At 56.4% G+C, this 25,761-nt stretch overlaps 10 protein-coding genes across 10 annotated transcripts; 4 read left to right on the forward strand and 6 right to left on the reverse strand.

Annotated features, from left to right (window-relative positions):
• Positions 1–171: 171 nt before the first annotated feature.
• On the forward strand, positions 172–737 carry B0H18DRAFT_1004911 (uncharacterized protein). The gene has a single exon (XM_048028528.1). The coding sequence runs from the start codon at positions 201–203 to the stop codon at positions 420–422; it is 222 nt and encodes a 73-aa protein (XP_047894030.1). The 5' UTR covers positions 172–200; the 3' UTR covers positions 423–737.
• Positions 738–835: 98 nt separating this feature from the next.
• On the reverse strand, positions 836–2,536 carry B0H18DRAFT_932831 (uncharacterized protein; the record flags this gene model as incomplete). The annotated part of the gene is made up of 2 exons (XM_048041743.1): positions 836–973; positions 1,031–2,536. 2 exons carry the CDS (start codon positions 2,534–2,536, stop codon positions 938–940), a joined length of 1,542 nt encoding a protein of 513 aa, XP_047894031.1. The 3' UTR covers positions 836–937.
• Positions 2,537–4,219: 1,683 nt separating this feature from the next.
• B0H18DRAFT_306413 (uncharacterized protein) lies at positions 4,220–9,661 on the forward strand. The gene is made up of 11 exons (XM_048037478.1): positions 4,220–4,360; positions 4,493–7,111; positions 7,163–7,488; positions 7,538–7,820; positions 7,879–8,025; positions 8,076–8,148; positions 8,208–8,353; positions 8,410–8,846; positions 8,911–9,081; positions 9,139–9,261; positions 9,315–9,661. Exons 1-11 carry the CDS (start codon positions 4,304–4,306, stop codon positions 9,427–9,429), a joined length of 4,497 nt encoding a protein of 1,498 aa, XP_047894032.1. The 5' UTR covers positions 4,220–4,303; the 3' UTR covers positions 9,430–9,661.
• On the reverse strand, positions 9,533–10,617 carry B0H18DRAFT_875982 (CDP-alcohol phosphatidyltransferase-domain-containing protein; the record flags this gene model as incomplete). Its single annotated transcript, XM_048040467.1, has 6 exons — positions 9,533–9,632; positions 9,681–9,772; positions 9,825–9,893; positions 9,942–10,027; positions 10,076–10,202; positions 10,258–10,617. 6 exons carry the CDS (start codon positions 10,615–10,617, stop codon positions 9,533–9,535), a joined length of 834 nt encoding a protein of 277 aa, XP_047894033.1.
• A 153-nt stretch (positions 10,618–10,770) lies between these two features.
• On the reverse strand, positions 10,771–12,969 carry B0H18DRAFT_306440 (uncharacterized protein). Its single transcript, XM_048037479.1, has 2 exons — positions 11,079–12,969; positions 10,771–11,020 (listed from the first exon to the last, which is right to left on the reverse strand). Exons 1-2 carry the CDS (start codon positions 12,681–12,683, stop codon positions 11,000–11,002), a joined length of 1,626 nt encoding a protein of 541 aa, XP_047894034.1. The 5' UTR covers positions 12,684–12,969; the 3' UTR covers positions 10,771–10,999.
• Positions 12,970–14,894: 1,925 nt separating this feature from the next.
• Positions 14,895–15,856, reverse strand: B0H18DRAFT_306485 (uncharacterized protein). The gene has a single exon (XM_048037480.1). The coding sequence runs from the start codon at positions 15,630–15,632 to the stop codon at positions 15,009–15,011; it is 624 nt and encodes a 207-aa protein (XP_047894035.1). The 5' UTR covers positions 15,633–15,856; the 3' UTR covers positions 14,895–15,008.
• B0H18DRAFT_875965 (uncharacterized protein) lies at positions 15,853–18,184 on the reverse strand (the record flags this gene model as incomplete). Its single annotated transcript, XM_048040466.1, has 3 exons — positions 15,853–16,993; positions 17,050–17,763; positions 17,904–18,184. The coding sequence occupies 3 exons, from the start codon at positions 18,182–18,184 to the stop codon at positions 15,853–15,855; spliced, it is 2,136 nt and encodes a 711-aa protein (XP_047894036.1).
• Positions 18,185–21,722: 3,538 nt separating this feature from the next.
• Positions 21,723–22,250, forward strand: B0H18DRAFT_854239 (uncharacterized protein; the record flags this gene model as incomplete). The annotated part of the gene is made up of 1 exon (XM_048039633.1): positions 21,723–22,250. A coding segment is annotated over one exon (528 nt), but the record flags the coding sequence as incomplete, so codon positions are not given.
• Positions 22,251–22,715: 465 nt separating this feature from the next.
• Positions 22,716–23,268, forward strand: B0H18DRAFT_1004964 (uncharacterized protein; the record flags this gene model as incomplete). Its single annotated transcript, XM_048028529.1, has 1 exon — positions 22,716–23,268. A coding segment is annotated over one exon (532 nt), but the record flags the coding sequence as incomplete, so codon positions are not given.
• A 64-nt stretch (positions 23,269–23,332) lies between these two features.
• On the reverse strand, positions 23,333–25,531 carry B0H18DRAFT_306506 (uncharacterized protein). Its single transcript, XM_048037481.1, has 12 exons — positions 25,066–25,531; positions 24,974–25,008; positions 24,752–24,920; positions 24,587–24,648; positions 24,420–24,517; positions 24,278–24,363; positions 24,209–24,213; positions 23,994–24,137; positions 23,900–23,915; positions 23,800–23,848; positions 23,702–23,739; positions 23,333–23,642 (listed from the first exon to the last, which is right to left on the reverse strand). The coding sequence occupies exons 1-12, from the start codon at positions 25,110–25,112 to the stop codon at positions 23,366–23,368; spliced, it is 1,026 nt and encodes a 341-aa protein (XP_047894039.1). The 5' UTR covers positions 25,113–25,531; the 3' UTR covers positions 23,333–23,365.
• Between the last annotated feature and the right edge of the window lie 230 nt (positions 25,532–25,761).

The raw sequence follows: 25,761 nt of genomic DNA on the forward strand, positions 1-25,761 counted from the left end.
CCCATGTCGCCTGGAGTTCCACGAGACGAACATCTACTCGATGGCTCACTGCGGGGCCGGTAGTGTACTTGTTTTCTGCGATAATACCGCATGTAACATATGGAAGGGAGTGGCAGACTTCAGCAGGTACACAAGGTGCAATACAGATGACTACTGCGTGAGTACCATCACGGATCGCGGAGGCTGAGCTCGGAATTCTGATGCCATGCCTGCTGTCAAAAGAGTGCCAGAAACAGGCGTGGCCTTCGCACCGACCTGACTGCCGCAAGTCGCAAGAGCTCTGGCGTATGCTCAGCGACGAGGAGCGTGAGCTCTGGAACGACCTCCAAAGCTGGGCGGCTCGTCCTCGGGAACCATTGTATCACGGCATACTCGCTGCGTTTGATCTGGGACGGCATCCTCAAGCAAACGAGATTCACTGAGTGGGCGTCCACCTCGAGTGTTTGCTTTCCAAGTCGTCGCAGTTGAAGCTGTGGAATGGGACTCAGCAATCAATCCGCGGAAGCTATTCGTCAAGATCTTTGATGCGATGACGAGGAAACGAGCGACGCTCGAATAGGAGGCGAAGACACTCGCGTAACGTCGTTCGCGGCATCGGGATGGTCGTGCTTTTCGTCCACCTGGATCCTACCGGAACTATGGTCATGGACTTGCCTTATCGCATCCAGAGTGCAGACATACCAAGACATGTGTACGGTGCCGCCGACTGGAAGACATCCTTGGAGCGAGACTTGCGGAAGTATTAGGGAGGGGTATTAGGGAGGGGCGAGTGCCGATTGCTGACGGGGAGTGCGACCTCACGTTGAGATACAGAACAACGACATGGTGATGCTTTCCCGTCAACCGAGTCCTATCAGAATCCACTGAACCTTCAAGCAAGATAAGACCAGCAGTTCGAGATATTACAGATGCATCCCCGGGTCTCGTATCAAAAAAGCTACCCTTGATTCCTGAATAGTATGTTGGTGTCGACCTAACGAAGCAGGACATCAATTTCAGTGCGAATACTGCACACTCGCACAATACGCACCAACATGAGGACCTCCTCATTCGCCTTGGAGAAGGTGGTCAGAAATCGGATGATGTCCGCATGTGAGATGCATTCTGCGCAGCTCGAGCAGCTTCCGACTTGGAAGCACAGCTCTCCGACCAATGTTGCATCCTCTGCGACGGCCTTGCGCGGGAGATCGTGCAGTGCTTTCAAGCGCGTATAGCAAGTGTCGGCCCAGCGCGATTGCGTAGCACCTATGCCACGGCCACATCGACCGCCGGTACAGTGCCGTGGCATGTCTCCTACGAATGCCTTCGTCCAAGACTTGCGCACTGCAGAATCGGCAGCATCGGCACATCTGCCATGGTACTGCAGCAGACGAAAATAATGACCGGCTGAGACCTCCTCCATTACGGGAATGTACGCTTCTCGAAGCTGTTCGGATCTCCATGACAAGAGCTGTCTCGCCGACTTGATTGCTTCTTCTTTGAGGCCATACGCAGAGGCGATCAGGTATGAGGGCAGGGGAGATTTATTGGATAGTTCCAACCACCGTGTGGTGAGAGCAGCGTGTGCTGTAGTCGTTTTGTACTTCGCGGCAGCGCGAAGGCCAGATGCGATGAAGGCATGGTCATTCATATCACGGGTACCAAGCTGCAATAACAGCTCCACCGTGCCGCTGTCTTCTGGCAGTGTGAGGACGGCAGAGCCCGACTCGTTAGAGTCGTATATATTCGAGACTGGGTGAGCACGCTGGAATAGGGAAAATGTGTCCTGCGATACACTGTAGTAAACGTTGTCCGCGCTCCGAAGGGTGTGCTTCCCATGGTTGGCACCGTCATCGTCGCGCACTCGATAGCCAGCGCATGGTTCCTGGTAGACCGTCAAGCACCTGTTGGCGTCTCCCTGCCCGCAAAACACAATGTTGTCGACACAGGGCATGCGAGATTTACCGGCTTGCATGAGTCGGTAATAGCAGGCAGCGGGAATATCTTCTAGCTGAGACACGTAAACCCCACGTATTACTTGTGTGTTGAGGGCCGCATTCGGCGCGGTCAATTTGACTGCAACATTCCTCGCCACACTTTCGAACCCATGTTTGCATGCAATGCAAAACACCTGGAGGGGAGAGACGTCCACACCGGCCGTCAGCTTGGTCTTCACGAACTCTATCGCCTGGACCATATCGTATTTCATTGCGGCATGGACGACATTGCTGATGTGTTGCCAATCCGTCAGCACGTGGATCTTTAGTTGCGGGTCCCGTACTGGATAACAGATGCGTAGGAGGTCCTCCAGCGTACGTGCGTCTTCTTCCACTGCGATGAGCGGGGGCGTACCAGAAGCAGACGTCGTCGATTGAGGTAGACCGAGCATCGTCTCAAAGAAGGGCGAGGCTATTGATAAGATCTGGCGGTGGACACGGAAATGGGTGTTGTCCGACGACGATAGTATGATATCCGCATCTGGGCGACTGAACAAGGCTGGGGCAGTCTTAGGGCCCCGGTTAGTGGTACGTGGTGAAAGTGCAGTTGGTTCTGCCATCGTGCAGATAATTGTAGACGTGAGGAACGACAACCCGGAATGTTGGCAATACGAGCGACTGCCAACCCCATGATGTGAGTAACTCAGTAAGACCAGCCCACGAATCAGTAGACACACCAACGGTGAGTCTCGCAAAAGGAAACTATCAACTATCGAGCGACTACCGCCTCAGCAAGGACTGAGGATAGATACAGAGGGGCGGCGTGGGGATGGTATGACAAGCGTAAGGAGGGCTCGATACTAGGGGAGCTCAGACTGAACGGGCAAGGGTACGGGTACGGGCAAGGGCACGTCACGGGACGGTCCGGCCGCACGGCGACTGTAGGGTTAGCCACAATTAGCGTAGATGCTGCCACCGTTAACCCTAGCCTAGTTCTTCGAGCTTCTACGCCACTGCTCTTTGTTACAGACAGTATTTCGATAGTACAATCAGTATGGTTCCCAGTCACAGGCTAACAAAGAGAAAAATCATTTTGATGACAATCAACATGGCTCGTAAATAATGTACGCACGATGCACCTGATAAGTATAGCCTACTACAGCTGAACTCGAGTGCGGGAAAGTGCCAGCGCCTGCCGAAAGCGGAATATACTAAGTAATCGGGTAACATAACATTTCCGAAAGCAGAAACACGTACTCTCCTACTTAGGTATATGTTTTCGAAGTATTAGAGGATGTTGCGATGACGATCCAGCTGCCTCCTATCATGCTACCTAAACGGATGTACGTGCTCTATATACCTTGTCGGGACCAAAGTATTGTTCAATTACCGCTCCACAAACAGGCACAAATCCTAACGTTACGTGGCAGCCCCTACTGCTAACCCTACGGTTGCCGCGCGGCCGGACCGTCCCCGTGACCTACCCTTGCCCGTACCCGTACCCTTGCCCGTTCAGTCTGAGCTCCCCTACTGAGGAACGCAGCGATCGAAGCAGCGTTGCAGTGGGTGGCGCGCCTGGCGCCGGCACTGTGGTTCTACTCGATCACGTGGTACAAAGACGCGTCGCGTTCAACTTGAAGTCGAACCGGCATTCGACCGACACCATCTCATCGGCTTCACGGCTCTCTGGCCACTCGTATCTCACACTTGCCGCAAGACCTTCTGGGTACTACGGTAACCCTTGGCTCGACTTTATCACCGAGGAACATACCACAGCACGTCAATAGTCTCGTGAGTGCGAGACACTCGCTCCTTCCGCAATATAGGCCAAGATGGCTGCGATGCTTGAAACGCCTTCTCGCGTATGGAGGCGCATCGAGGCTATAGAAGGCAGGGACATGCCATCCCTCCCATCCCTACCAGCATTCGACGATTCGCAGGATGGCGCCTCTGAGTCTGACACCAACCCAGAACTCAACGACGAGTCGCAAGACATCCTACCGGTTCATTCGACACCAGCGCTATCCAGTCACACTCAAACGACTATACGAGCTCCGTCAAGTACATCTAGCACGGCGCGTTTTGCACAGTCCATCGCATCTCGGTCGTCGAGATCCGCCTTGTCAGCGTCCAGCGCAAGCGCCTTCAAACCACCGCCAGAGGAGAGTTTTGACGTTAGCCATATCCCCAGCCTTCCCGATGCCCGTGGTGTCCATGAAGATGACGATGACTTGGATCTTAGGAGCAGTGACCAGGAAACGGAGGAGAGCTCACTACCGAAGTCGCCTCCGCCAGATCCAAGTGCAAGTCAAGGCTTCGATCGTGACCTGGATATCTCAGACGCTTTGCGGTCTATAAGTCGGCCCAATTCGCCCGATGTGGACGATATGGCGACGCCGCAGAAGAAGTATGACTATTCAGTCAGTCTCCGGTCGGAGAAAAAGGTGTGTAGCTCACTGCTATTCATACCGCGGAGAGGTCGTAGAGGGCGGGTTCTGTATGAGCCCAGTTCCATCCCTTTTTGACACACTATCCACCTATTGATATGCCCTTTGTACTCATGGCCGGTCTTGCAGCCGTCTCCGTTTGACAAAATGCGGAACGTGTCTTTCCGTCGGCCACTGTCGCGCACGCGGACTCCATCACTTACTCGAACAACGCCTTCGCCTTCATCAATGTCTTCAACCTCTACACCCCACAGCACTCGATCTATCGCGTTGGTAAGGCAAATAGCGACTTCCCCATCTCCTGCGGCCGTGCCCCTTCCCCGGTCAGCAACTGCGTCTCCCGCGCTCATCCCTTTACCTCCTTCCGCCAATGCTTCGCCCGCTGCGCCTGACACGGGCGTGTCATATGTAACCGGGGTCGAAGAGCCTTCTTCGGAAGCACGCGAAGAGTCTCGAGATGATATGGATCTCACGGACACCATGTCACAGGAGATGGAGCTCAGGGATAGTCAGATTGAGACGAGAGAGCCCACATTTTCCTCGGAAACATCCTCACAGGCCGCTGAGCTCCCTGCGTCACACACCCCTAGGGGTCTATCCGTAGCCTTCTCATCGCCCGCCCCTTCAGCCATATTCACGCCGACGCCTGCCTTCCAGCCACGACCACGGGCACGTTTCGCCCCCGCGCCCGCTCTGACCACTCCCCGCCCTGTGCAGTACGATACGCAGGACGCCACTACAACGGAGCACGAAGGCGACACTCTTGCGACACCGTCGGCACATAAGCGTTCGTTCCTGCTCTCAGTCATCAACTCTACAGCCCGTCCTCGGATAAATCACACCCCGCATCCCTATCGCGCCGGCAATGGTGTCCCAGGCCCAGCAACGCCGGGCGTGGACCTACAGGCTGCATTCGCGGGAGTCACACCGCGGCCACGAACGCAGCTCCGACCGCGACTCTCGCATCCTCTGGCTCAGGCGTCAACTGCACCATCGGATTCGGGCTCGTCAGGACCAGAGTCCATCAGTGACGCACAAGCCCATTCACCGATCGCAAGCGGCTCGGAGTCACCATACGACAGTAACGCAGATCGTGTTTCGTTCGTGTCAACGGCATCATCCCAAGATCTGACGACCCATGCGCGCGCCAACGCCTCCTTCGACCCAGTGATGGGCCTCGGTGACCGGGGACACGGTGTCGGGCGGTTCAACGCGGGCAAGCTCAACCATTACCTCCATGGCTTGAATCGACGACTCCAGGAGGAGAACGAGACGCTCGTCTTCCGGTTGAGGACGTACGAGGAGAAGTACGGGAAGGGAGGCATGACCGAACAGCCCTCGATGGTCGGTACGCCTCAGCAGTCTGAACAGTCGATGTCCAGCAGGCGGTCGAGCGCAGGAAGGCGGGTGAGCGCGGGTCCGAGTCTTGGCCTCGGAGATGTGCCCGAGGAGGCGGAGGTATGGCTCGAGGAGAAGGCCGCGCTCCAGGACGAACTAGACGAGCTGAAGGAGGAGCTCCAGCAGCGCGCTGCGACTCTTCAAGAAGCTGAAGCGGCACTGGAGCAAGAGAAGAGCAAGAGGGCGAGAGACAAGCAGGCATTTGAGGAGCGCATATTGCAGGTGGATAAAGGTGTCTCTGACATCGTGCGAGGCCTCGAAGACAAACTCGGTGATGCAGAGGGGCGCGCTCAAGCTGCTGAACGTGCGAGAGCTGCCGTGGTGAAGGACATGGAACGACGCGTCGATGCTCTGATGGCAGAGAACGAGCTGCTCGAGGACAGAGTTCAGAAGGCCGAGCAAGCGTTGGAGGGCGGCAGGGAACTCGGGGCAGAGGTGAACGTAGCGTACGAACGCGTTTCCCAGTTGACTGGCGATCTTCGCAATGCCAAGCAGCAGATCAAGGAACTCGAGGTCGAAGTCATGTCATCGGATGGCAAGATCGACGACCTCGAGGGCAAGCTGCAGAAGGAGAGGGAAGCCAGGAACACCCAGGAGAACGAACTGAGCACCAAGAAGAGCGAGCTCGACGACGCCTTGAACCACATCAATCAGCTCACTGAAGACCTCGATAAGGCACACAAAGACCTACACGCGGCCGAAGCCTACATTGCGCAACTGGATTCTGACGCAGAAACGGCTGTCACGCATATTGAAAACCTTGAGGCTCAACTATCCACTGCACAGGATCGCATGGCTGCTACGGACGAAGCAGCCGAGCAGGACGAGCTAGAGATCAATCGGCTGAGCGGCGAGGCTAAGCATGCTGCTGAATTGGGACGCCAGATGCAACAAGCATTAGAAGCTGCAGAGACAAGGATCGTGGCGAAGGAGCAGGAAATTGCGTCTCTACGAGCTGCGCTGACATCCGCAGAGCGTGCGGCCGAACGAGAGAAAGAACGTTCGCGGTCGAAGTCCATGATCACACAGAGCGATTCGTCGCAGGAACTCCGCGCCGACGTGGAGGCCCTTGAAGAAGAGCTGGTGACCGCACACAAGGAGATTGCTCGCTTGAAGACACTGATCAGTCAGTCCCCTGCGCGCAAGGCTATCAACAAGGCTAAGGACGCCAAGATCGAACTGCTTGAAAGGGAGAAGGCCGATCTCCTCGAGCGGCTGAAGACGAGCAAGGCCAACATGAGCCTTCATGGAACACCCAGCAAGGTTGTGAATGGGAGTGGTCTCTCGCCTTTGCACCGTCAGCTTCTGGCATTCAAGAGCCCCAAGACGCCCGGAGGTCCTCTTCGAGATGTAAGTAAACATGACGCCTTGAACCATTCGATGCTGACTCAGTCCTGGCAGCTTTCTTGGTTACAGACAACCATGAATGACCATTCGGCCGCGCCGCTGGTCGCCGAGATTGCTCGTCTGCAACAAGAACTGGACAGGGCCAACCATAGTATTGACGACAAGCTGGATCAGCTCGAAGATGCAGGTCTCGGCGTCGTCGGCCTGACGAGGCAGCTAGAGGACGCTCGTGAGCGGATCGTGACCCTTGAAGATGAGCTTGCACGGCTTTCGAGGAAAGATGGAAGGCTTCAACGTCGACTCCATAAAGTGCGTTGCTTGAAGTGCCGTGCTAAAGTGGACCTTCGTGGATTAGTTGCCGCTTCCGCGGGCGACGAAAGGTATGCGACATAGCACCGAACATTTTCTTCCTGATTGAATGCTTCCCAGCTCTATACTGGAAGAGTCGCACATGAGCCTTATCTCTGAGCCGCCAACACCGCCAACAAGGACAAGCGAGGCTTTGCGCACTCAAGTTCAACATATCAATGCTCAGCTTGCGTCCATGAAGCAGCAATGGGAGAACGAGAAGAGTCAACTTCTCGGAGAGAATGCTGTTCTCCAGGACGCGGCCAATCGACTGAACACGGAGGTTCGTGATACCAAGAGAGAATTGAAGAGGTTGGCCGATACGGGCAAAGCAGGCGAGTCCGCCCGCGCCAGCGTCCAAGAGGTGAGATCCTCCAATAATGTTGCTTATTCAACGATCTGACGAATTCGACGCCACGTAGGACCTCGACCACGCGAAGCGTGTCATAGATGAACTGGAGAACGAACTCACGGCAGAGCGTGCACGTCTGAGAACATTGTCCACTGAGCAATCTCGTGTTCAGCGAGAGAAGGAACAAGTCGCTTATCAGCTGCGCCGGACAGAATCCGTGAGCGATCATTAGCTTTTACCGACTTGGTGCTAACCCGAGATACCTAGGACATGTCCGACGTCAGAGGCCAGCTTCAGACACTCAAGCAAGAGAACCAACAGCTGTCCAATCAGTTATCATGTATGTAAATCCTCACTTTCGCTACGTAGCCCGAAGGTTAAACGTTGACACGTCATCAGCGAACTCTGTCGCGGAGCAGAAAGCACGTCTGCTCGAGAGCAAGGTGTCAGAGAACGCAGAAACGATCGGGCAGCTGCGGCAAGAACGCTCCTTGCTCGCTGCTGAACATAAGGATCTCCAGCGTCGATATTCAAAGGTTGCAGAGGTGCGTACACGGATCTCGCCTGGTTAGGCTGTCTTCCCTGACCGCTTGCCCCACAGCACATGAACCAAGTCAGGGGGGAGCATGCAGCGTCGCAGGTCTCGCACGATGAGCGGCGGCTCCAGCTCGACCTACGGCTGCTCGAGATTGACGAACTCAGGCGTGCCATCTCAACACAAGCCGACGAGCTCCTCCGCGCCGAGAACGAACGGAACCGCATTGCTGCCGAGAAGAGCGACGTCGTTCACTCGGTCGCCGCTCTCGAGGCAGATCTCCAGCGCGTGCGGCGGGATGCGGAGATGTTCGGGCGTGACCTCAAGCTGCTGCGGACCCAGAAAGACAGGCTGGAGGAGGAACGCAGGATCGAGCAGGAGAAGGCGGATCGCGCGCAGAAGCAGGCGCAGTCCCAGATCCGCGTGCTCAAGGGAGAGCTCGACAGCCAGAAGGAGAAGGCGAGAACGGCAGCTGAGAAGCTGCAGAAGCATGTCTGCGTGGCGTATGTCCCCCAAGTCCCCTTTGGTGGTCTTGTTGGTTACTGACGGGCTTCGTGGTCTGGACAGTGACGCGGGGCAGCTTAAGGACCTGCACGAACAGCACAAGGATGAATGCAGGGGTCTCATTATCCAAATACGCTACCTGAAGGCCAAATTCACTCGGGAGTCCGGTCTGAGGAGTGACCTCGGCTACCAGAAGCATTACTTACTTGTTCTGTTGGCCCATTATGAGAAGACGTGAGTAGAGCGTGCAATTCCCATCTGTCCACACGCTGATTCCGCAGCATCTCTCAGCGAGCAGAGGATCTTGGCCGCAATAGCAAGAATCGGCTTCCCTGCGGAAGGTCCACCCATCAAGGCCAAGAGACGAACGCTCAGGAGCGTTGCCATATCTATAACCTTCATTGCACGTTTGAGGTAACACTGCCCTGCTGCGATCGTACTCCCATGCTGACGCATATCATATGTAGACGCGCCGCCGATGCCTGGCGAGAGCAATACGCGGCCAAGGCCCCTATAGCAGCAGCTCTTAGTGAGGTACGACAACGCAGGGCAGCGAATGGGGGTAGAGCGACACCATCATAAATTATTCTGTGTCCCGTTGTATTTATTAGACGTCCGACTACTGTTGTAATGTGAGTGTAACGTAGATATCGAATAATAGCACAAGAAGCACATGTCCGATTCGCTATGAAGGCGGCTTTCGTTTTGCAGAGATGATGCGGACTGCATCCTTTGTGAATAGGTAGGATGCTCCGCTCCATATGGTAGTGGTGGCTACGACCCACCTTTACTCCGGTTAGTAGATGTGTGGCAGAGGCGGAGAGATCACGTACTGGAAAGCCTGCAGCGTAGGACCCAAGTCCACCGGCAGCACGGGACTCACCGTCGTTAGTGCCATGAGAGATAACTGGAGCAAGGTATTAATCTACAGTGTCATGTGTGAGTGTCGCTCCGGAAGAGTAAATGGAGAAGCTAACCTTGCTTATTCGCGTGGGATGTACCTCAGCGGACGGTATTGACATATCCCAGTAGCGCGTGAATGTTTTCTGGTTACAAGTGAGCGATACGTGTACTTGTCGTAGCGGGATACTCACTGGGTGCGGCAGCGAGGTATAACGAATGTAAAATGCAGCGAGGCTCAGGAGGACGTCCCTCCCGAAAATGACCGCCGCGAGGGGTACTAGCCAAGATGAGCTTTCCACCAAGAGCATAGGATGAGCCAACCTACGTGGGATCATCCCCTTGTAGGCCAGTGTAAGTGTCAAGGTTGTCATCAAGGTCTTGTCTGCCGCTGGGTCCAGGACGGTTCCCAGTACGGAGGTCATTTTGTATCTGCGGGCAATGTAGCCGTCCACCTTGAAATGAGGCTCGAGACATGAGCATCCGAGATAGCAAATAGGATGAGCAGACCGTATCTGTCAGACCGGCATAAACGAGCAGAGCGGTGGCGAAGTGGAAGTTGTCGTGCACGATGGCCCAGCCGAGAACAGGACATGCAAGGATACGAGACACGGTCAAGATATTGGGGATTGTATAAATGTTCTCCCTGAGGGTGGCCAAGGCTTTGAACTTCTGCGCAGGCCCCTTTTGGTCTTCATTCGCCTTCAAAGGCGAGAACACAGAGAAGCAGCTGAGAAATGGTCGCGCCGACCAACCAGAAGCCCGGTACAGGGCACGGCCTCGGGACAAGGTAGGCTTGTGCGCCCCTACGCAGCGCTCAATGTATACGCTACGCCATGAAGCAGTCCGGAGGAGAGCGATTGTAGACATGGAGAAGGACAGAATGCAAACGCGCCCGGCCGGCGCGCGGGGGTCTACTGACGCGCTCGGCACGTGGTTAAACGCGATCACGGGATTTACGCGTCGCGACGCGGTGCAATGTACGGCCTAAGTAATGCAGTTCAAGTTCACATATTCACTCCGATCCAGCTGTCTATATGTACAGAAACCACTATGCAAGAATATAATTACAAGCGCATTCGACAGTACATGTGATAAAATGACACTGCGTTCACTGACAGATTATTTTCGAACAGGCATTGTGACGCAAGGCAATCAAATCGAACATTCAGCGAGATGGCTGTATGCCCAAGATAACATGGAGAAACATGCAGACACCATTTATTTCTCACTAGGCAAGGATAGAGCTTGCCTAGAAAACCATTAGCTGAGACTTTGCGACGTTCGACTTAGTACAATTATGGTGAACACTTAATACACTAGAAACGCACCGTCTCGTCGAGCAACATAGCATCCACCTTAGCTGATAGAATCTGGGAGAAATGCTGCAAATGAAAGGCCGCAGTTGGTCCACAGGTCTTGCATGTGGCCGCGCTTTTCAGGGCGCAGCGCATAGTTTGCTGGTCAAGAACGGTCTTCCCGCACGGTACACTGCCCAGCAGCTGAGCTGCTTGCTGCAGCCACTCGCACCACCATTTTCGCAATCCAAAAGGGTTGTAGAACGCGCGAGGAAGTGTGTACGCGGGGCAGCCTGTGCAGGACACCCACACTAATTTCTCGTCAGGCATGCTCGGTACCCGTTCTGCCTTGCACTGATGCATCTGGTCTAGTGCAAGCGCTTCAGCCAGGGTTCCCATGGCCTTGCGGTGTTGCAGTAGGTGATAGTAGCACGAAGCCGGTATCGCTTCGAGTTCCTCGACATAGCAGTCGTCCAAAGGCGTCCGCATCGACATTAGTGCGGCATGTCTCGCCTCGCGCACCCAGTGATGTGCGCAGGCGATGGCATACACCATCAATGGCCTTGTTTCCGCGAATGCCAAAAATAGTGTCTGCAGCGGCTCGATAGCGGCCACGAGCTCGTATTTTTTTGCAGCTTGGAGTAAGAGAGACGCCGTTTGAGGGTCTGGCAACGCATCGGGACGTGCGACGGGATAGATGTACTGCAAGATGGCAGCGATCGTACGGCTGTGTTCGGGTAGTGTGAGGCCGACTACACGTCCGTCTGCACTCCTCTCGCAGCCATTGATCGACTGGGAGCCGCTGGTCAGCGTCAGTAGGAAGTAAGGCGACGCAACCCGCAGGAGGTCAGAATGCACTTTGAACTCGACGCCGTCGCGGGCGCGCAGCGTGAGATCGGCAGACGGCAGTCCGAAAGGATACGGAGACTCCGCGTACTTGGCCTCCCACTCCTTTCTGTCGTACGACTTCAACGGTGTCCGCGCCGAAGCCTGAGGTAGTTCGGCATAGAGGAAGGGCAACGAAGGGAGCGCCTCTGGGTCCCCTGCGTTATGGAACTGGAGGAGCCGATAGTATGCGCCCGCCGTCAACTCCTCCAGCTCGGTGAAGTAGACGTCCTGTAAGGGTTGTCCAACGGCGCGCTGCGCAGCAATACGTGCGACGTCTTCGAAGTGATGGGCGTATGCTGTAACGTAGACAAGCAGTGGATGTGCGCCATCGAGCGTGAAATCGGTGAGATGTTTCTTCATCGTCTCTGTCAGGCCCTCCATGAGATACTTGTCCACAGCCGTCAAGACGTCCCTGACTTGCGAGAACGTCGTAAACACGGGAGCGGCAACAGGGTAGCAGAGGCGGAGGAGAAGATCCACGACCTCGCTCGTCTCCGTGACAGGTACGACAGGGATACCGTCCCTCCTGGGGCATTGTTCGACGGGAGCTTCTCTGGCGATGTCGAACATATCCTCGAAGACGGAGGACGCCTCCGCCAGTATACTGCTGCGCACCCGATAGTCGACTCTATCGCAGGACCGCACGATGATATCGGCGCGTGAATTGTTGAAGGGCGCAGGGGCGTCTCGTCTGGTAGTATGGTCGATGGCTTTCGCAATCAGCAAGGTACTGATGAACGCAAGATGCATAGGGCTACAAGCACAATCTGAGGACTCACACAGTTGCCATAATGGAGTCGATGGTCCTGATTGACGGTGGTCTTGATAGGCCAACTATCACGGTAAGTGCAAATACGACGGGGGAGTGAACCAGCTCAGTACGCACTGGTGCGGGAGGTTGTGAATAGGCGGAAGCGAAGGCCAGCTATCACTAGGACGTATAAAGTTCAGGACATGGCGCGATAGAAGCAACGATCATGTGCGAAGAACATATCTAGTAGTACTGCCTGCAATCTGGGTTCACTAGTCTTCCGATACGTGTGGGACTTCGAAAGCGTGGCGTAGCGAATATCAGCGCCACCGATACGAACGCCCGAAGCAGCTGAGCCGTCCTCAATGAGCATTCTCGTCGTATTGGTGTAATGTGCAGAATCACCAGCCAACATAGACGACGTGTCAATCTGCATAGCACGTTAAAATCAAGTCATCATTGTGATAGAGCAGGACTTCCTTCGATGCTGCTTGGATGCTGCATACTTACTAAGTAGCCTCTGAGGCGCTGAACACGAATATGCGGATCCACGCTAGATCGACGCTGCTATATGATCCCGTTAGTAAAGGTAGAGAAGAAATGGAAAGGTCCGCACGTACCGCGTTCCGGATCGCCTGGAGTCGGTGGGCACGAACACGAGCAAGACTCTTCACAAGATGCTCCGCTAGACTGCCACGCATATATTCAGTAGGAACAACAAACGGAACTTGCTGCCAGGGAAATGCTGTTTTGATACGACCGCACAATATGACTTCGGGAGCACATGAGTAAAACACACTCCATGCTTTTCAGCATCGCATCTTCTGTACGGCAACCGCCCCAACTGGCAGCATTCAACGGGTCGCGGAGTACCGCAGGAAGCGCATCTCTGCGGCATATGTAGATGCGTTGTAGCCAAATGCTCTCCGGAAGTATGACAGATCGGACAGAATCATCGGCAACTCACTTTAACGTCGGAGTCAGAGTCACAGAAGGCGAGACGCCGTAATACATCCCCTGCAAACAGAGTCCGTCCTGAGTCACATCGGATGGAACACAGACCGATCCATGTCACCCGTGCACTGCGATCTCAATCCGTCGATGTACCGTCGCTCCTATGACCAGGCACTGTTGCACTCTTCAAGACGTGGTCCGATTCCCGTCGCGACGAGCCTGAGACACGCGTGAATGATTTAGTCAATTGTATCACTTATGGCAATGGCACCTTGGATGTGTCCGGAAAGCTTAACGGCGTAGGAACCGAGTCCGGTGCTTGACCAAGGAGTCCTGAGATGCGTTGGCCACCAATGATACAATGCCACAGGACGCTGCAATCGAGGAGTACACACTCACCGGTGTATAGATCGCACATGCATGACGCCCGCGTTTTGCACTAGGCTTTTCGACGTGTCCCGACGTCGACGTCAGCCAGACAGCAACACTTTGCGGCGCGCCAGGGATGTCCACAATTCAAAGGGCGCGGCCTCACGCTCTGAGTCACGGTGCATCTTGAACGATTCAATGATGCGCCGAACGAGTCCGCTTATAGAGGGCGCGGTCACCGTTGTAGAGGTGCCAGCAAGAGCAAGAGCTTGGCAAGAGCCGCGACTCGACCGCGAAGAGAAGTGGAGGCTACACTTCCTCCCTGCAGAAACTCAATGCACTGTCACGAACCCCACGATAGCTCGCTTTACACAGTCCGTAGTGCAGCTCCTTCGTTGACGAGATGTACATCTATGAAACAAGATACCTATGAAGATACAAGCCCGCGCCGACCCGCAAGGGCATACGATACCGATCAATGTCGTGTCATTAAGTGGGGAGAACCACCAGCTGCCCACAAATCATACGTCGTCCGACTCGACACACAGTGACAAACAGACAACAGAGCATCAGAGGGAGAGGCAGTACGTAGAACAGATGAGGAGAGACGCGAGTACGAGGAAGACAACACCGCCGGCGCCTCGTGGTCGACCGCGCGGACGCAAGAGAGACCACGCCCAAGGGTAGAGGGGAACTATGCACGAAGGGTGGGAGGTGGTGTGGAGGAGGAATTAAGCGATAAGTAACATAACCAAGTTCGGTTCCATGCGACATTGCTGCGTTGGTGCGGGATATCGCGGGCGGCTAATAATGCATATGAGAATAAGTGATGGTGCTAGAGGCGAGCATCGGCTGTTCACCCAAACGTGTGGGTAGGGTACGTTGGATGTCGGGGTGTGGTGGTGATAGTGGTGGTGGTACAATGCGGTGTGCAAGCAGCAGAGACAACAAGAGATAGAAGCGCGAAGGTAGTGCCGGAGAGAAGCAAGAAGTGCACCTGCTCATGTCGTGCCGGTGTTCCATATTGATCCAAGAAGACCTCGCGCGGAAGACACCATGTCAGCGGCGCGCCCAGCGAAAGTGCCATCCTGGCCATCCAGAGACGATCTTGGTGTCCGGTCCTTCCGAGGAATAGCAATGGGACTGCTCGGCGACATCTCGCCTTCCGCATGAGAGGTCGACGTCACGGTCGTAGGCTGCTGCTCCGACTTCACGAGCGGCGTGTTCGGAGACGTGATGCTGGCCTTGAGTGTGGTGACGGGCGAGTTGGCAGGTGTCGGATGACTTGATCTCCACTGCTCCTCTTCCTCCGGTATTGGCGAAGGGATGGGGAGCGGGACACTCGGTCCTGTGTGTACAGCTATTCGAGGGCGCGGCGAGGCAGGGTCATCCTGCGTCTGCGCCGGACGGGCTGTTGACACGCTCGCTGTTGAGGAACCCGACACAGACGACGGCGGGGATGATGTTTCGTCCCTCGCCTGCGGTACGTCCACGGACGCTGTCGACGAATCACTTCCTTCCCTCGCGACCCTCGTCGGCGAGTCCACCACACCCGGCGGGCTCACGCTCGCTGCAAGTGCCCTCCCAGTCCTGTCCCTCCCCCGATCACTCTCATCGCCGTCCATCCTCCGTCCCCTATCCCGGCCCTTCGCATATGCCACAGCTCCGCCGAGCGCTAGCGCCGATCCGGTCGGCGACAGGAACCCATCGGCGAGCTCGTTCCCCGGCTCCCTGAACGCTCGCGGTCAGATAGCGACGCACTGCGCGAGAGCGAGCGTCCACGCGACTCGGAGCGCGAGTCCGTCGAGCGTGAGTAGCCGCTCGACCCTGTGGTCGTCGACCCACTCACGGACCCGCATATCGGCGAAGCGGACGTACGTCCGCGGCACGGGCTGAGGCTCGGTGAGAGTAGCGTGGAATCCGCGACGTGTGGCGAGAACGATATTTGTGGGTGCGTCGTGCCGACGCGCGGGACGGCACGGGCGCGGTGTGCACGAACGTTGGCGGGTTCGACAGGTCGTCGCTGCCAATCTGAGACGGGCTGGGTTCCCTGGAACGTTCCGTCCGCTCCTCCATGGCGCCATTGACCTCGTTCACAACGACGACTGGCGTTTCTGGGCTGAGCGCAGGCGAATATGTGGGAGGCGACTCGATGAGGCCACTACTCCGTCCGACCTGTACGCTCGACGCGCCGCCTTCTGCGTATCTCGCAGGCGCCGCAGCGGAGTCAACCTTCACGCTCTCCTTGTTACCGTCTTGTGCCGACCACTCCGGGGTGTAGTTCTCGTTGAGAACCGGAGGCCCATCGAAGTAGTCAAACGCATCCTCAACCACAGTGTCCATGTGCATAGGCGAATCCGAATATGACTGGTGTGGGAAGAAGTTCCGTGAAGAAACTTCGTACTTGGGGGGTGATGATGATATTTGAGGGGGTGGCGGCAGCGCGTTCACGGTGGCGATGGATGGCGAAGCTAATGGTGACCTTGACTCCGGCGAAGGACTCGTCCCGACGCTAAAATACGATTCGCGATGGCGATACACGTCCTCCTGCGTCAAGTTCGGCGAGCCCGGCAAGCTATAATTGCTGTTGCTCGGCGGGGCATACACGAGCTCGAGGTCCTTCGAAACGGGTGTGGGAGGGCCGGGGCCAATGAGGTTGTTGCCGACGCCAGTGCCCTTGAGGAGCGTCGGCGCGATCGGCGCGATAGTGACGTGATCCGCGCCCATGGAGGCCCTTCGCACTAATGGAGGACGAAAGTGTGGGTGGGGTGTGCGCGGTGCATCAAGGATAAACATGAGCTTACGCGGCTGCGCGCTCACGGCAGAGGACGTGCGCGAGCGGGACGACGCCGTGCGCATCTCGAGCACGTCGTCTTCGTCATCGTCGTCGTCAGAGTCCGAGTGCATCGTCGACGCGCGAGCGCGGTAGTACGCGATCGGCCCATCGTCCTCGTCCTCATTCGTCACCTCTGAATCCTCGTCGTACCTGCAACAAACATAAGCATCTTATTACTTACGATGGTCAAGTTAAACACCACCCACCCATCGTCCCAGCTTATTACGGGCGATCGGCGCGTACCAGAGGCTTGGCGTTTAAGGTCTGGCTTCTCAATCGCGATGCACTGCTCCACAAAAGTGTTGAAGCTGATATGCTTCTTCTTCAGGCCCGGGTCGCTCGCCGTGCTGCTCCCGGCGGGCGACTCGCCGTTGATGCTCGAGCCACCGCTCAGATCCGGGTCGCTGCTCATCGCTTGTGATGCCTCGCTCGATGTCAGCCCGCTCGTGCTCGACGTTAGCCCGCTCGCGATCGACGCTGCGCGCACGACCGTCGCAGACGCGCTTGTGCCCTCTTGCGCGATGATCCGCGGCGGCGAGTCCTTGCGGTGCGCCCGCCCGCGCAGGCTGATGTGCGTGTCGCTCTTCGTGTGCAGCAGCTGTGGGCGCTTCAGGCTGGGAGTCGAGCCGTGGTCGAGCGCGGCGACGTCCTCCTCGTCGGACTCGCCCTGCTCGAAGAACGGGCTCGTGGGCAGCGACAGCAGCTGGCTGATGCTGCGGTGCTTGAGGATTGGTTTCTTGGGCTGCGTGACGGGGGCCGGGGTCGCCCTGCCGGTGGCGGCGGAGTGGATCGCGCTCAGGCTGTTCTGGCGCTGCTTCGCCTGCAGCGTGCGCGACTCGGGGCTGCGCGCGGCCGTCGGGGCCCAGTCTGAGCCGATGTGCAGGGGGCCGTACAGCCAGGTTACGTCCGAGTCCTTGAGCCTGCGTGCATGCATTGTCAGTCGGGCGCCAAACGCACGAGAACAAGGCGAGGCGGGTGGCCCGCGTGCGGAGGCGCAGCTGGCCCCCGCACGCTGCATGGAGCGAGTGCGGGGGCTAGCGGGGCAGGGAGAGATACGCACCAATTAAGTGTCTCGGGGCTGATGGTCTTTAGCTTGTTCCTCTGCTTCCACCACGTCCGCCAGCTCGCGTTCTCGAGACGGGTGCCGTTCGCGATCGCGTTCTTCTGGCGGGTCATGCTGCGCCACGACCGCCAGACGTCCTCTTCGCGCCATTCGTGGGAGAGATAGTCGACCTGGCCCTCGGGGAGGGTGGAGAACGAGGTGTCGTCGGGGGCGGCAGAGTGTGTGACGGAGACGAGCAGGACGGGGAGGTAGCTCGTCAGGGTTGTGGGCACGGGCATGTGGAAACGGCGGGGAGAGGGAGAGGGAGAAACGAGCTGCTGTGAGGGCGCTGCTGTACCAACGAGTCCCAGCGCGGTTCCGAGTCGGCGCGGTGATCCCGAGGACGAGAAGACCTAGATGGTTGCTGGCGGTGGGGGAATGATGGGCGGTAGGTGGGTGGGAGGGTGCGCGGTGCGCTGGAGGTGAGTGCAGGGGCGAAAGGGCTATGTCGAGAAAAAAGACGACATGGATGGTGGTGGGGCGGATATGGATAGTTGTCGCCAGTCGAGAGACGGCTCTGGCCGCTGCGACTGTCGCGGGTTCCCGGGAGCGCACGTGCCCCGCCATCGACGGTGTCGGCCACACATTTTCCCAGCCCGGCATCCTGCCGCAACATTGCCTTTCCTGGCCGCCCTCGCCTCCTTTCGCCCGCGCGCTCGTCTCTCCCCCGCCGCCGGCCCATCGATGCCTGTGTGCCCTCGCTGCCGTGCATTTTTCGCGGCGGCCTGCTCGCCCCTGTCGCCCGCCTGCGTGTGCGCTGGACCGGGTCGGGCTCGCGGATTTGCCGAGAATGCCCCATGCCCGGTATGGGCCACACGGCGACAGCTGCACACACGCCCGTACCCAGGAACATCGATCCGGCCACGGATCTCAGCCTCTTCGCAGTCGCGCGCCATATGCAGCCACAGCTCCGTCCGCCTCTCTTCCTCCGACCCATCGCCCGCGCTTGTCCCGTCCGCATCCAGTGCGCTGCGAGTCCGCACGCGACACCGCCTGGAGTGAGCGGCGCCGCGTACCTAGTTAGCCAGCCAGCGTGCCTTTGATGTCAGTCGAGTGGCTCTTTCGCGCATTCCGTCCAGCAATCTCCGTGCCACTGATACCGAATCCACAGTCACCGAGGAACCACCTTCACGAGTTTGACACTTCGGAGCCTGCACCACTGCCCCCGGAGTCAAAACATTCATCCCGTGGTCCTCCCAATGCGCGCTGATCAGCCATCCATGGCTACAGCCACACCCGATCACTCCATCTCGCGACCCAATCTCACCTAACCCTGCTCGGTGCACCGATGCCTATACCACCCGCCAGAGCGACGCTGCCCGCGCGTGACGGCCGCTCTCGTAACTGTCCCCGCCAGCTGACACCGACGCGCAGTTCTCACTGTCACCGTGCACGTATCCCCAGCAGCCCGGGAGCATCCTCAGTGCCTCTGCTCGACGGGCTCACACCTCCTGTTTCAGACATGCACGCCCGTATCTTGTGACCTCCTCATGACTCTCGACTGGACTCGCGCAGCCGAGCATCGAGTCCTCGTTGCGGGGCTGTGGCGGGTCACCCAGCCAGCGTGACCCGCGCTCGCGCCACGAACCGTCTGTCCTGCCCAAGTCCTGCCTGGACCTGCCAAGTCCGTCGACGCGGGGAACCTCGCTTCTTCGACTGTGGAGATGCGGGGAGGTGGCGTCGGCCGACGACAGCACCCTCGCGATGCGATCTGTCCCCACACGATGTTCCGAGGACTGCCATCGTGGACCTTCTCATTGCTGCGGTGAGTATGTACACATGCAATATGACACCGCGCGCTGATGTGCGGACGCTTCTGCGGGGTTACAGCAACATGACATATGTACACGTCCTGAACGGGCCCAGAGTCTTTCTCTCCCCGTACCCTCCACTCGCGTATCAACCTGCAAGTTCAGGCGTTCGATCATCTGCTAGCCTTTCCCCGTATGACGTGCATGTGGGCTCGGTGTGGGTACCGGTGGCTCGCCGCGAAGCTTCGCTCCGCCATCCGTCCATCAACGCCAATGACTAGTGTCCCGATGGTTGGCGTCGGCACGCCGTCGGGGTGCGTAGGGCAGGACCGGGTGTCATGCGCGTGCGACGTCGGGGTGGCCTTCGATATTCACGGATGAGCCTGCGGTCCGCGATGGCTGTATCGGTGCCAGGACTCGAGCTCCGGCCGCCACCATCCGTGCGCTTTCCTGCATTCAGTCTTTACGCCGGGCATTTCCAGGGTGCCGCTCTCGTTACCACTTGACGTGTTCGTCCGTCTCGTGTCCACGGGCTCTGTCGTCGCGACGCAGCAAATATAACATGGCGCGGAATCCGGCTGCGACCATCACGAGGACGACAGTTCAATGGAGGATTGAGACCGCAGCGCTCGGGCGACGCGGATCGGTCTGTGTTCCGTCCGGTGACTCACGATGGGCTCCGTTTGGAGGTGGATGCATTTCGGCGTCTTGGCTTCTTCGACTTCGACTCTGATGAGTCTTGAAAGTGAGTTCCCGATATGATTCATATCCATTCTGTCATCATAAGTTACTGCCGGAGAGTGCCTAATTGCAACGGATTTATGTGCCGCAGAGGTGCGGTTCTTTCTAACAGGTTCGACACAACCCCCACACTAGCGCCGTGTGGAGGGTCTTGGTATGAGACTACAGTTCTTTCGGAATCGAAACGTTAACCTCGTGACCTGTTGAATGCTGCCGATTGCAATATATATTTGAGAGTGTAATATGTGCTCTCCCTCTCGGGTCCTCATAAGGCTCAAGATGAGGACAGCGAACTTCTACAGGGTACCTCTTGCGGGTACACAGCAAGCTCTAACGACACCTCGTGGAATGAAGGGACGAGGTGGCTGAGCTATCTGCGTGGATCACATTGTGTCCTAGTGTACTGATGTATCATTGACAAAGACTTGGAAGTCGTGATTCCGTGCACGTTGCACGACTCGGTGCGATGTGATGCGGTCATGGCAAAACAACATCCCCCTGACAGCAAGTTCAGTTTGATGTCCCTACTGAATGCGTGTGTGGTAGGGTTCAGCATAGCTCTCTCGTGAAGGGCTTTGCTAGGGTTCGTGCCCACCGACTCCTGTCCATCGATGGAAAACACGGTGCGTGCGGACCTTTCCATCTTTTCGCTACTAAGTAACAAGGTCATACAGTGGCGTCGATCTGGCATGGATCCGTACACCCGTGCTTCGAAGCCCTTCACTATGCAGCACCGAATGGTCTGCTCTATCACAATAATCACTTTGTGTCAACGTGGTATGCAGATTGGGACATCGTCTGTCTCATTTGGTGGTGCAGCATATGACACGAGGCGGCCAATGCGACGAGAATGTTCGTTGAGGCCGGCCCAGCTCCTTGGTACCTGCGTATCACTGGCGTTGACATTCACTACGCCACGCTTTCGAAGCTCCACATGCGTCGGAAGACCGTGACTGGTGAACCCAGATTGCAGACGGGACTACGAGTACTATATGTCCTCCGCACTTGCTTCTATCGCGCCGTGTCCAGAACTTTAACTCGTACCGTAGTAGCTAGCCTTCGCTTCCACCCATCCACAACCTCCCGCACCCGTGCCTACTCAGCCGTTTCACTCCCCTGTCGTATTTTCACTTATAGGTTTGTAGTTGGCCGATCGAGATCACCAACCAGGACCATCGACTCCACTATGCCAGTCGTGTAAGTCCTCATGCTTGTAGCCCTATGCATCTTGCGTTCATCAGTGCCTTGCTGATTGCAAGCCACCGACCATACATACAGACGAGACGCCCCTGCGCCGTTCAACTCTCCCCGCTCCGATATCATCTTGCGGTCCCGCGATAGAGTCGACTATCGGGTGCGCAGCAGTATATTGGCGGAGGCGTCCTCCGTCTTCGAGGATATGTTCGACATCGCCAGAGAAGCTCCCGTCGAACAATGCCCCAGGAGAGACGGTATTCCTGTCGTACCTGTCACGGAGACAAGCGAGGTCGTGGATCTCCTTCTCCGCCTCTGCTACCCTGTTACTACGCCCGTATTCACGTCGCTCTCGCAAGTCAGGGACGTCTTGACGGCTGTGGACAAGTATCTCATGGAGGGCTTGACAGAGATGATGAAGAGACAGCTCACCGATTTCACGCTCGATGGCGCGCATCCACTGCTTGTCTACATTACAGCATACGCCTATCACTTTGAAGACGTCGCACGTGTTGCCGCGCAGCGCACCATTGGACAACCCTTACAGGACGTCTATTTCACCGAGCTGGAGGACTTGACGGCGGGCGCATATCATCGGCTCCTCCAGTTCCACAATGCACGCGATGCCGACGCGCTCCCTGCGATGCCCTTCCTCTGTGCCGAACTACCGCAGGCGTCGACACGGGCACCGTTGACGTCGTACGACAGGAGGGAGTGGGAGGCCAAGTCATCGTTGCCGTACCCTTTCGGACTGCCTTCTGCCGATCTCAAGCTGCGGGCCCGCGACGGCGTCGAGTTCAAAGTGCACTCCGACCTCCTGCGGGTTGCTTCGCCCTACTTCCAGCTAACGCTGACCAATGGCTCCCAGTCCATCAAAGGCTCGCAGAGGAGCAGAGACGGACGTGTAGTTGGCCTCACACTACCCGAACACAGCCGTACGATCGCTGCCATTTTGCAGTACGTCTACCCCGTCGCATGTCCCGAGGCGCCGCCAGACCCTCAAACAGCGTCTCTGCTACTCCAAGCAGCAAAAAAGTACGAGCTCGTGGCCGCCATCGAGGCGCTGCAGGCAAGATTCCTAGGGTTCGCTGAAACAAGACCATTGGTGGTGTATGCCATCGCCTGCGCACATCACTGGGTGCGCGAGGCGAGACACGCCACACTGGTACTGATGCGGACGCCCTTGGACGACTGCTATGTCGAAGAACTCGAAGCGATTCCGGCTTCGTGCTACTATCACCTACTGCAACACCGCAAGGCCATGGGGGCCCTAGCCCAGACCCTCGCACTAGACCATATGATTCCTTACTCCAACGCAGACCAGGGATTGACCAGTGGGATCTTGCCTGACCAGAGGTTTGTGTGGGTGTCCTGCACAGGCTGCACCGCGTACACACTTCCTCGCGCGTTCTGCAACCCATGGGGATTGCGAAATTGGTGGTGTGAGTGGCTGCTGCAAGTAGCTAAGCTGCTCAACGGTGTACCATGCGGGCAGACCGTCCTTGATCGACAAGCCATGCGCTGTGCCTTGAAGAACGCGGCCACCTGCAAGACCTGTGGGCCTATTGCGGCATTTCACTTGCAGCAATTCTCCCAGAGTCTCTCAGCTAAGGTGGACGCTATGCTAGTGGACGAGATGGTGCGTTTTTGGAGCATGTGTTCAGCATGATTGTACTGATTTGAACGTCGCGAAGTCTCGAATGATATTCTTATAGGCAAGCTTTCGAACTCCTTCTACGGGAGTATTCCGGATCTGGGTGGAGCGTTACTCTGGAATGCTCTCCTGGATGGCAAAAGCTCTTCATCGGTGTCGGGATCACTGCTGCTCCGCGAATCCATGCCTTCTGCTGCGGGGCTCCCTGTATTGTAGGCGATCGTGCCCGCTAAACTCCCGACCACCTGCACGAAACTGAGATCGGATAGCTGCGATGTGCCGGAAGATAGCATGGCTTGAGGCGAGTTCGCTTCATGCAAGTTAAGGTAGAAGCGGGAGAGGAGGATCGTCTGAAGTCTGCGCAATGTACGCAATCAAATTGAGTCGCGTCTTAGACGAAACGAGAGGCAACTCACGCATTAGCGATGGGAACGGAAAATGGACTGGTGGAAGTCTAACTCAAGTATCAAGTAGAAGTCAGCATAATGTGATGCGCAAAGTTTGCAACACCGACAGTAGTCACGAGCAGCAAGGTGTTGACTAGTTGAAGGACGAAGAAAATGCTGAGTTAAATCAGCTTCAAAGTGTCCTGCTCAGATTTCGTGCAGACTTACACAAAATAAACAGTGCCTGGTAGCGAGCCGTGGCACGGAAGGTAATAAGTTAGATAAGAACAATGTGTTGACCTCTGAATGACTTCTTACTGACCGTCTCTAAGATTGAGCGTTGTTAAGGGAGTATCAACTTCAAGTTGAGCCTCGTTGGCCGTCTTTACCATGTAGACATGCCGCCAGGTCGCTACCAACAGCCATACCTCGGGGATCATAGTGGATGCTTCCCCGGAAGCAAACACTGGCAACACGGGCAAGAAGTGATCGTTGTCAGTTCATTCCAATCGCAAGTCAAGCGAAACCCTTCCGCACATGGCCTAGAACGCGCATCGTAGGATTAAAGCTACTTGTCAAGACACAATTCCAGACTGTGAGACGCACCGTTCAATCTTTGTTTTGATGGCCGAAAAGACCATGCAGTCAACGGGGGAAGGTACAACTGGTGCGATTGCTGTACAGATCTGATACTGGTGATTATTTTAGCTTTGCATGTATGTAAGCAGGCAACGACGAGAGGACGTACCACGTCCAACGCAGGGATCACCAAGGAAGACAGAGAAATGGCGAATGTAAGAGGCAAGGAACGGTTGCTGATGGCGTAGGCACGCAATGCCATGAATGCTATTCGACATGAAGGAGATCGCTGTGAGTGGGCAACAACTTGAACAATATCGCCGAGTCTTCACTCACCACCGGTAACGACATGGAACGACACAGCGGCGCAACTTTCAATCATATTTGTTACCATGTCGCTGCGTGATAACCTTGTGAATAAGCTTAGCCCAGACCTGTCTAGGTTCAATGTACCTTCTAAAATAATGTCAGTGTTCCGACTACCGCGCCAAAGAACTATGCCTTACTCTGCAGCTCGCAAACACAGTGCTCACTATCCCGGTGTACATATACACTGTCGCCGATAGGTGCAATAGCAGATACAGGCCAGTCGTTACTGTGATCCGTTGGCGGCGCCATATGAGATCCACCTCCGACCCGAAGGTGAGACAACGATCATAAGTGTGGATCGCTATGAACAGAATGAGATTGTCCTGTGCGCTTTCACAGTAGGATTGAACTCACCGCACGCTGCCGTTTCACAGCATCCGACTGAGAACCTGTAGATTGTTGTCTCATTAGTCGTTCGAGAGAGCACCGAAAGTGGCGCGGCCCACATTGTGTTGAGAAGCGCAATCACCTTCGCCAGCTCCTCTGCCGACATACCTGTAGACTGGCGTAACAAGTCAAAGGCTTACATGCTTATATATCCGGAAGTCATTGAGCCCTTCACTCGTATGGCGGTCTTCTGGGTAACACCACACGACCCATTGGCACATCACTTGCCATACATTCGTGGCCCGCCTGAGGTTGAGGATGAATGTTGTAGAGGTTGAGCGGGCGTCCCTTCATACAGAACACTACGGCATCGGACGTTATGTGCACTGGTTGTACAGCTCCTTGTCCTCTGTGACTTCCCTGACTTATGCCTCGAGGTGGACGTGATGACGCTAGGGTCGTGGCATGGTGCCACCTTCTGTGGCCCAGGGCTATACGTACGATTGCAATCGCACGTGGGATGTACAGCCAGCTGAGCGAGCTTGGAACCATCGTAGTCTAGTCGCTCGTCTTGAGTCAATCGGCCACATTCATATCCATCATGAATGTGCAATTTTATGGGGACCGATCCCTGCAAATGCAACGCCATCTGATCACCCATGCGTGTCTGTCATAAGTGACTGACGTGAATGTCACCGAATATAGCAGACACATGCCGGATCGTACCGCAGTTCCACATTGCGTACCAGAAGAGCAGCAGTAAGGTCTCAGGAGCAGAAACCAGTTCGCCCTCCGAGTCAGCCCTCGCAAGCAGA

The sequence above is a fragment of the Fomitopsis serialis genome (genome assembly GCF_022376445.1).
Source record: "Fomitopsis serialis strain Sig1Antser10 chromosome Unknown B0H18scaffold_29, whole genome shotgun sequence".
In the NCBI taxonomy this organism is placed as follows: domain Eukaryota; kingdom Fungi; phylum Basidiomycota; class Agaricomycetes; order Polyporales; family Fomitopsidaceae; genus Fomitopsis; species Fomitopsis serialis.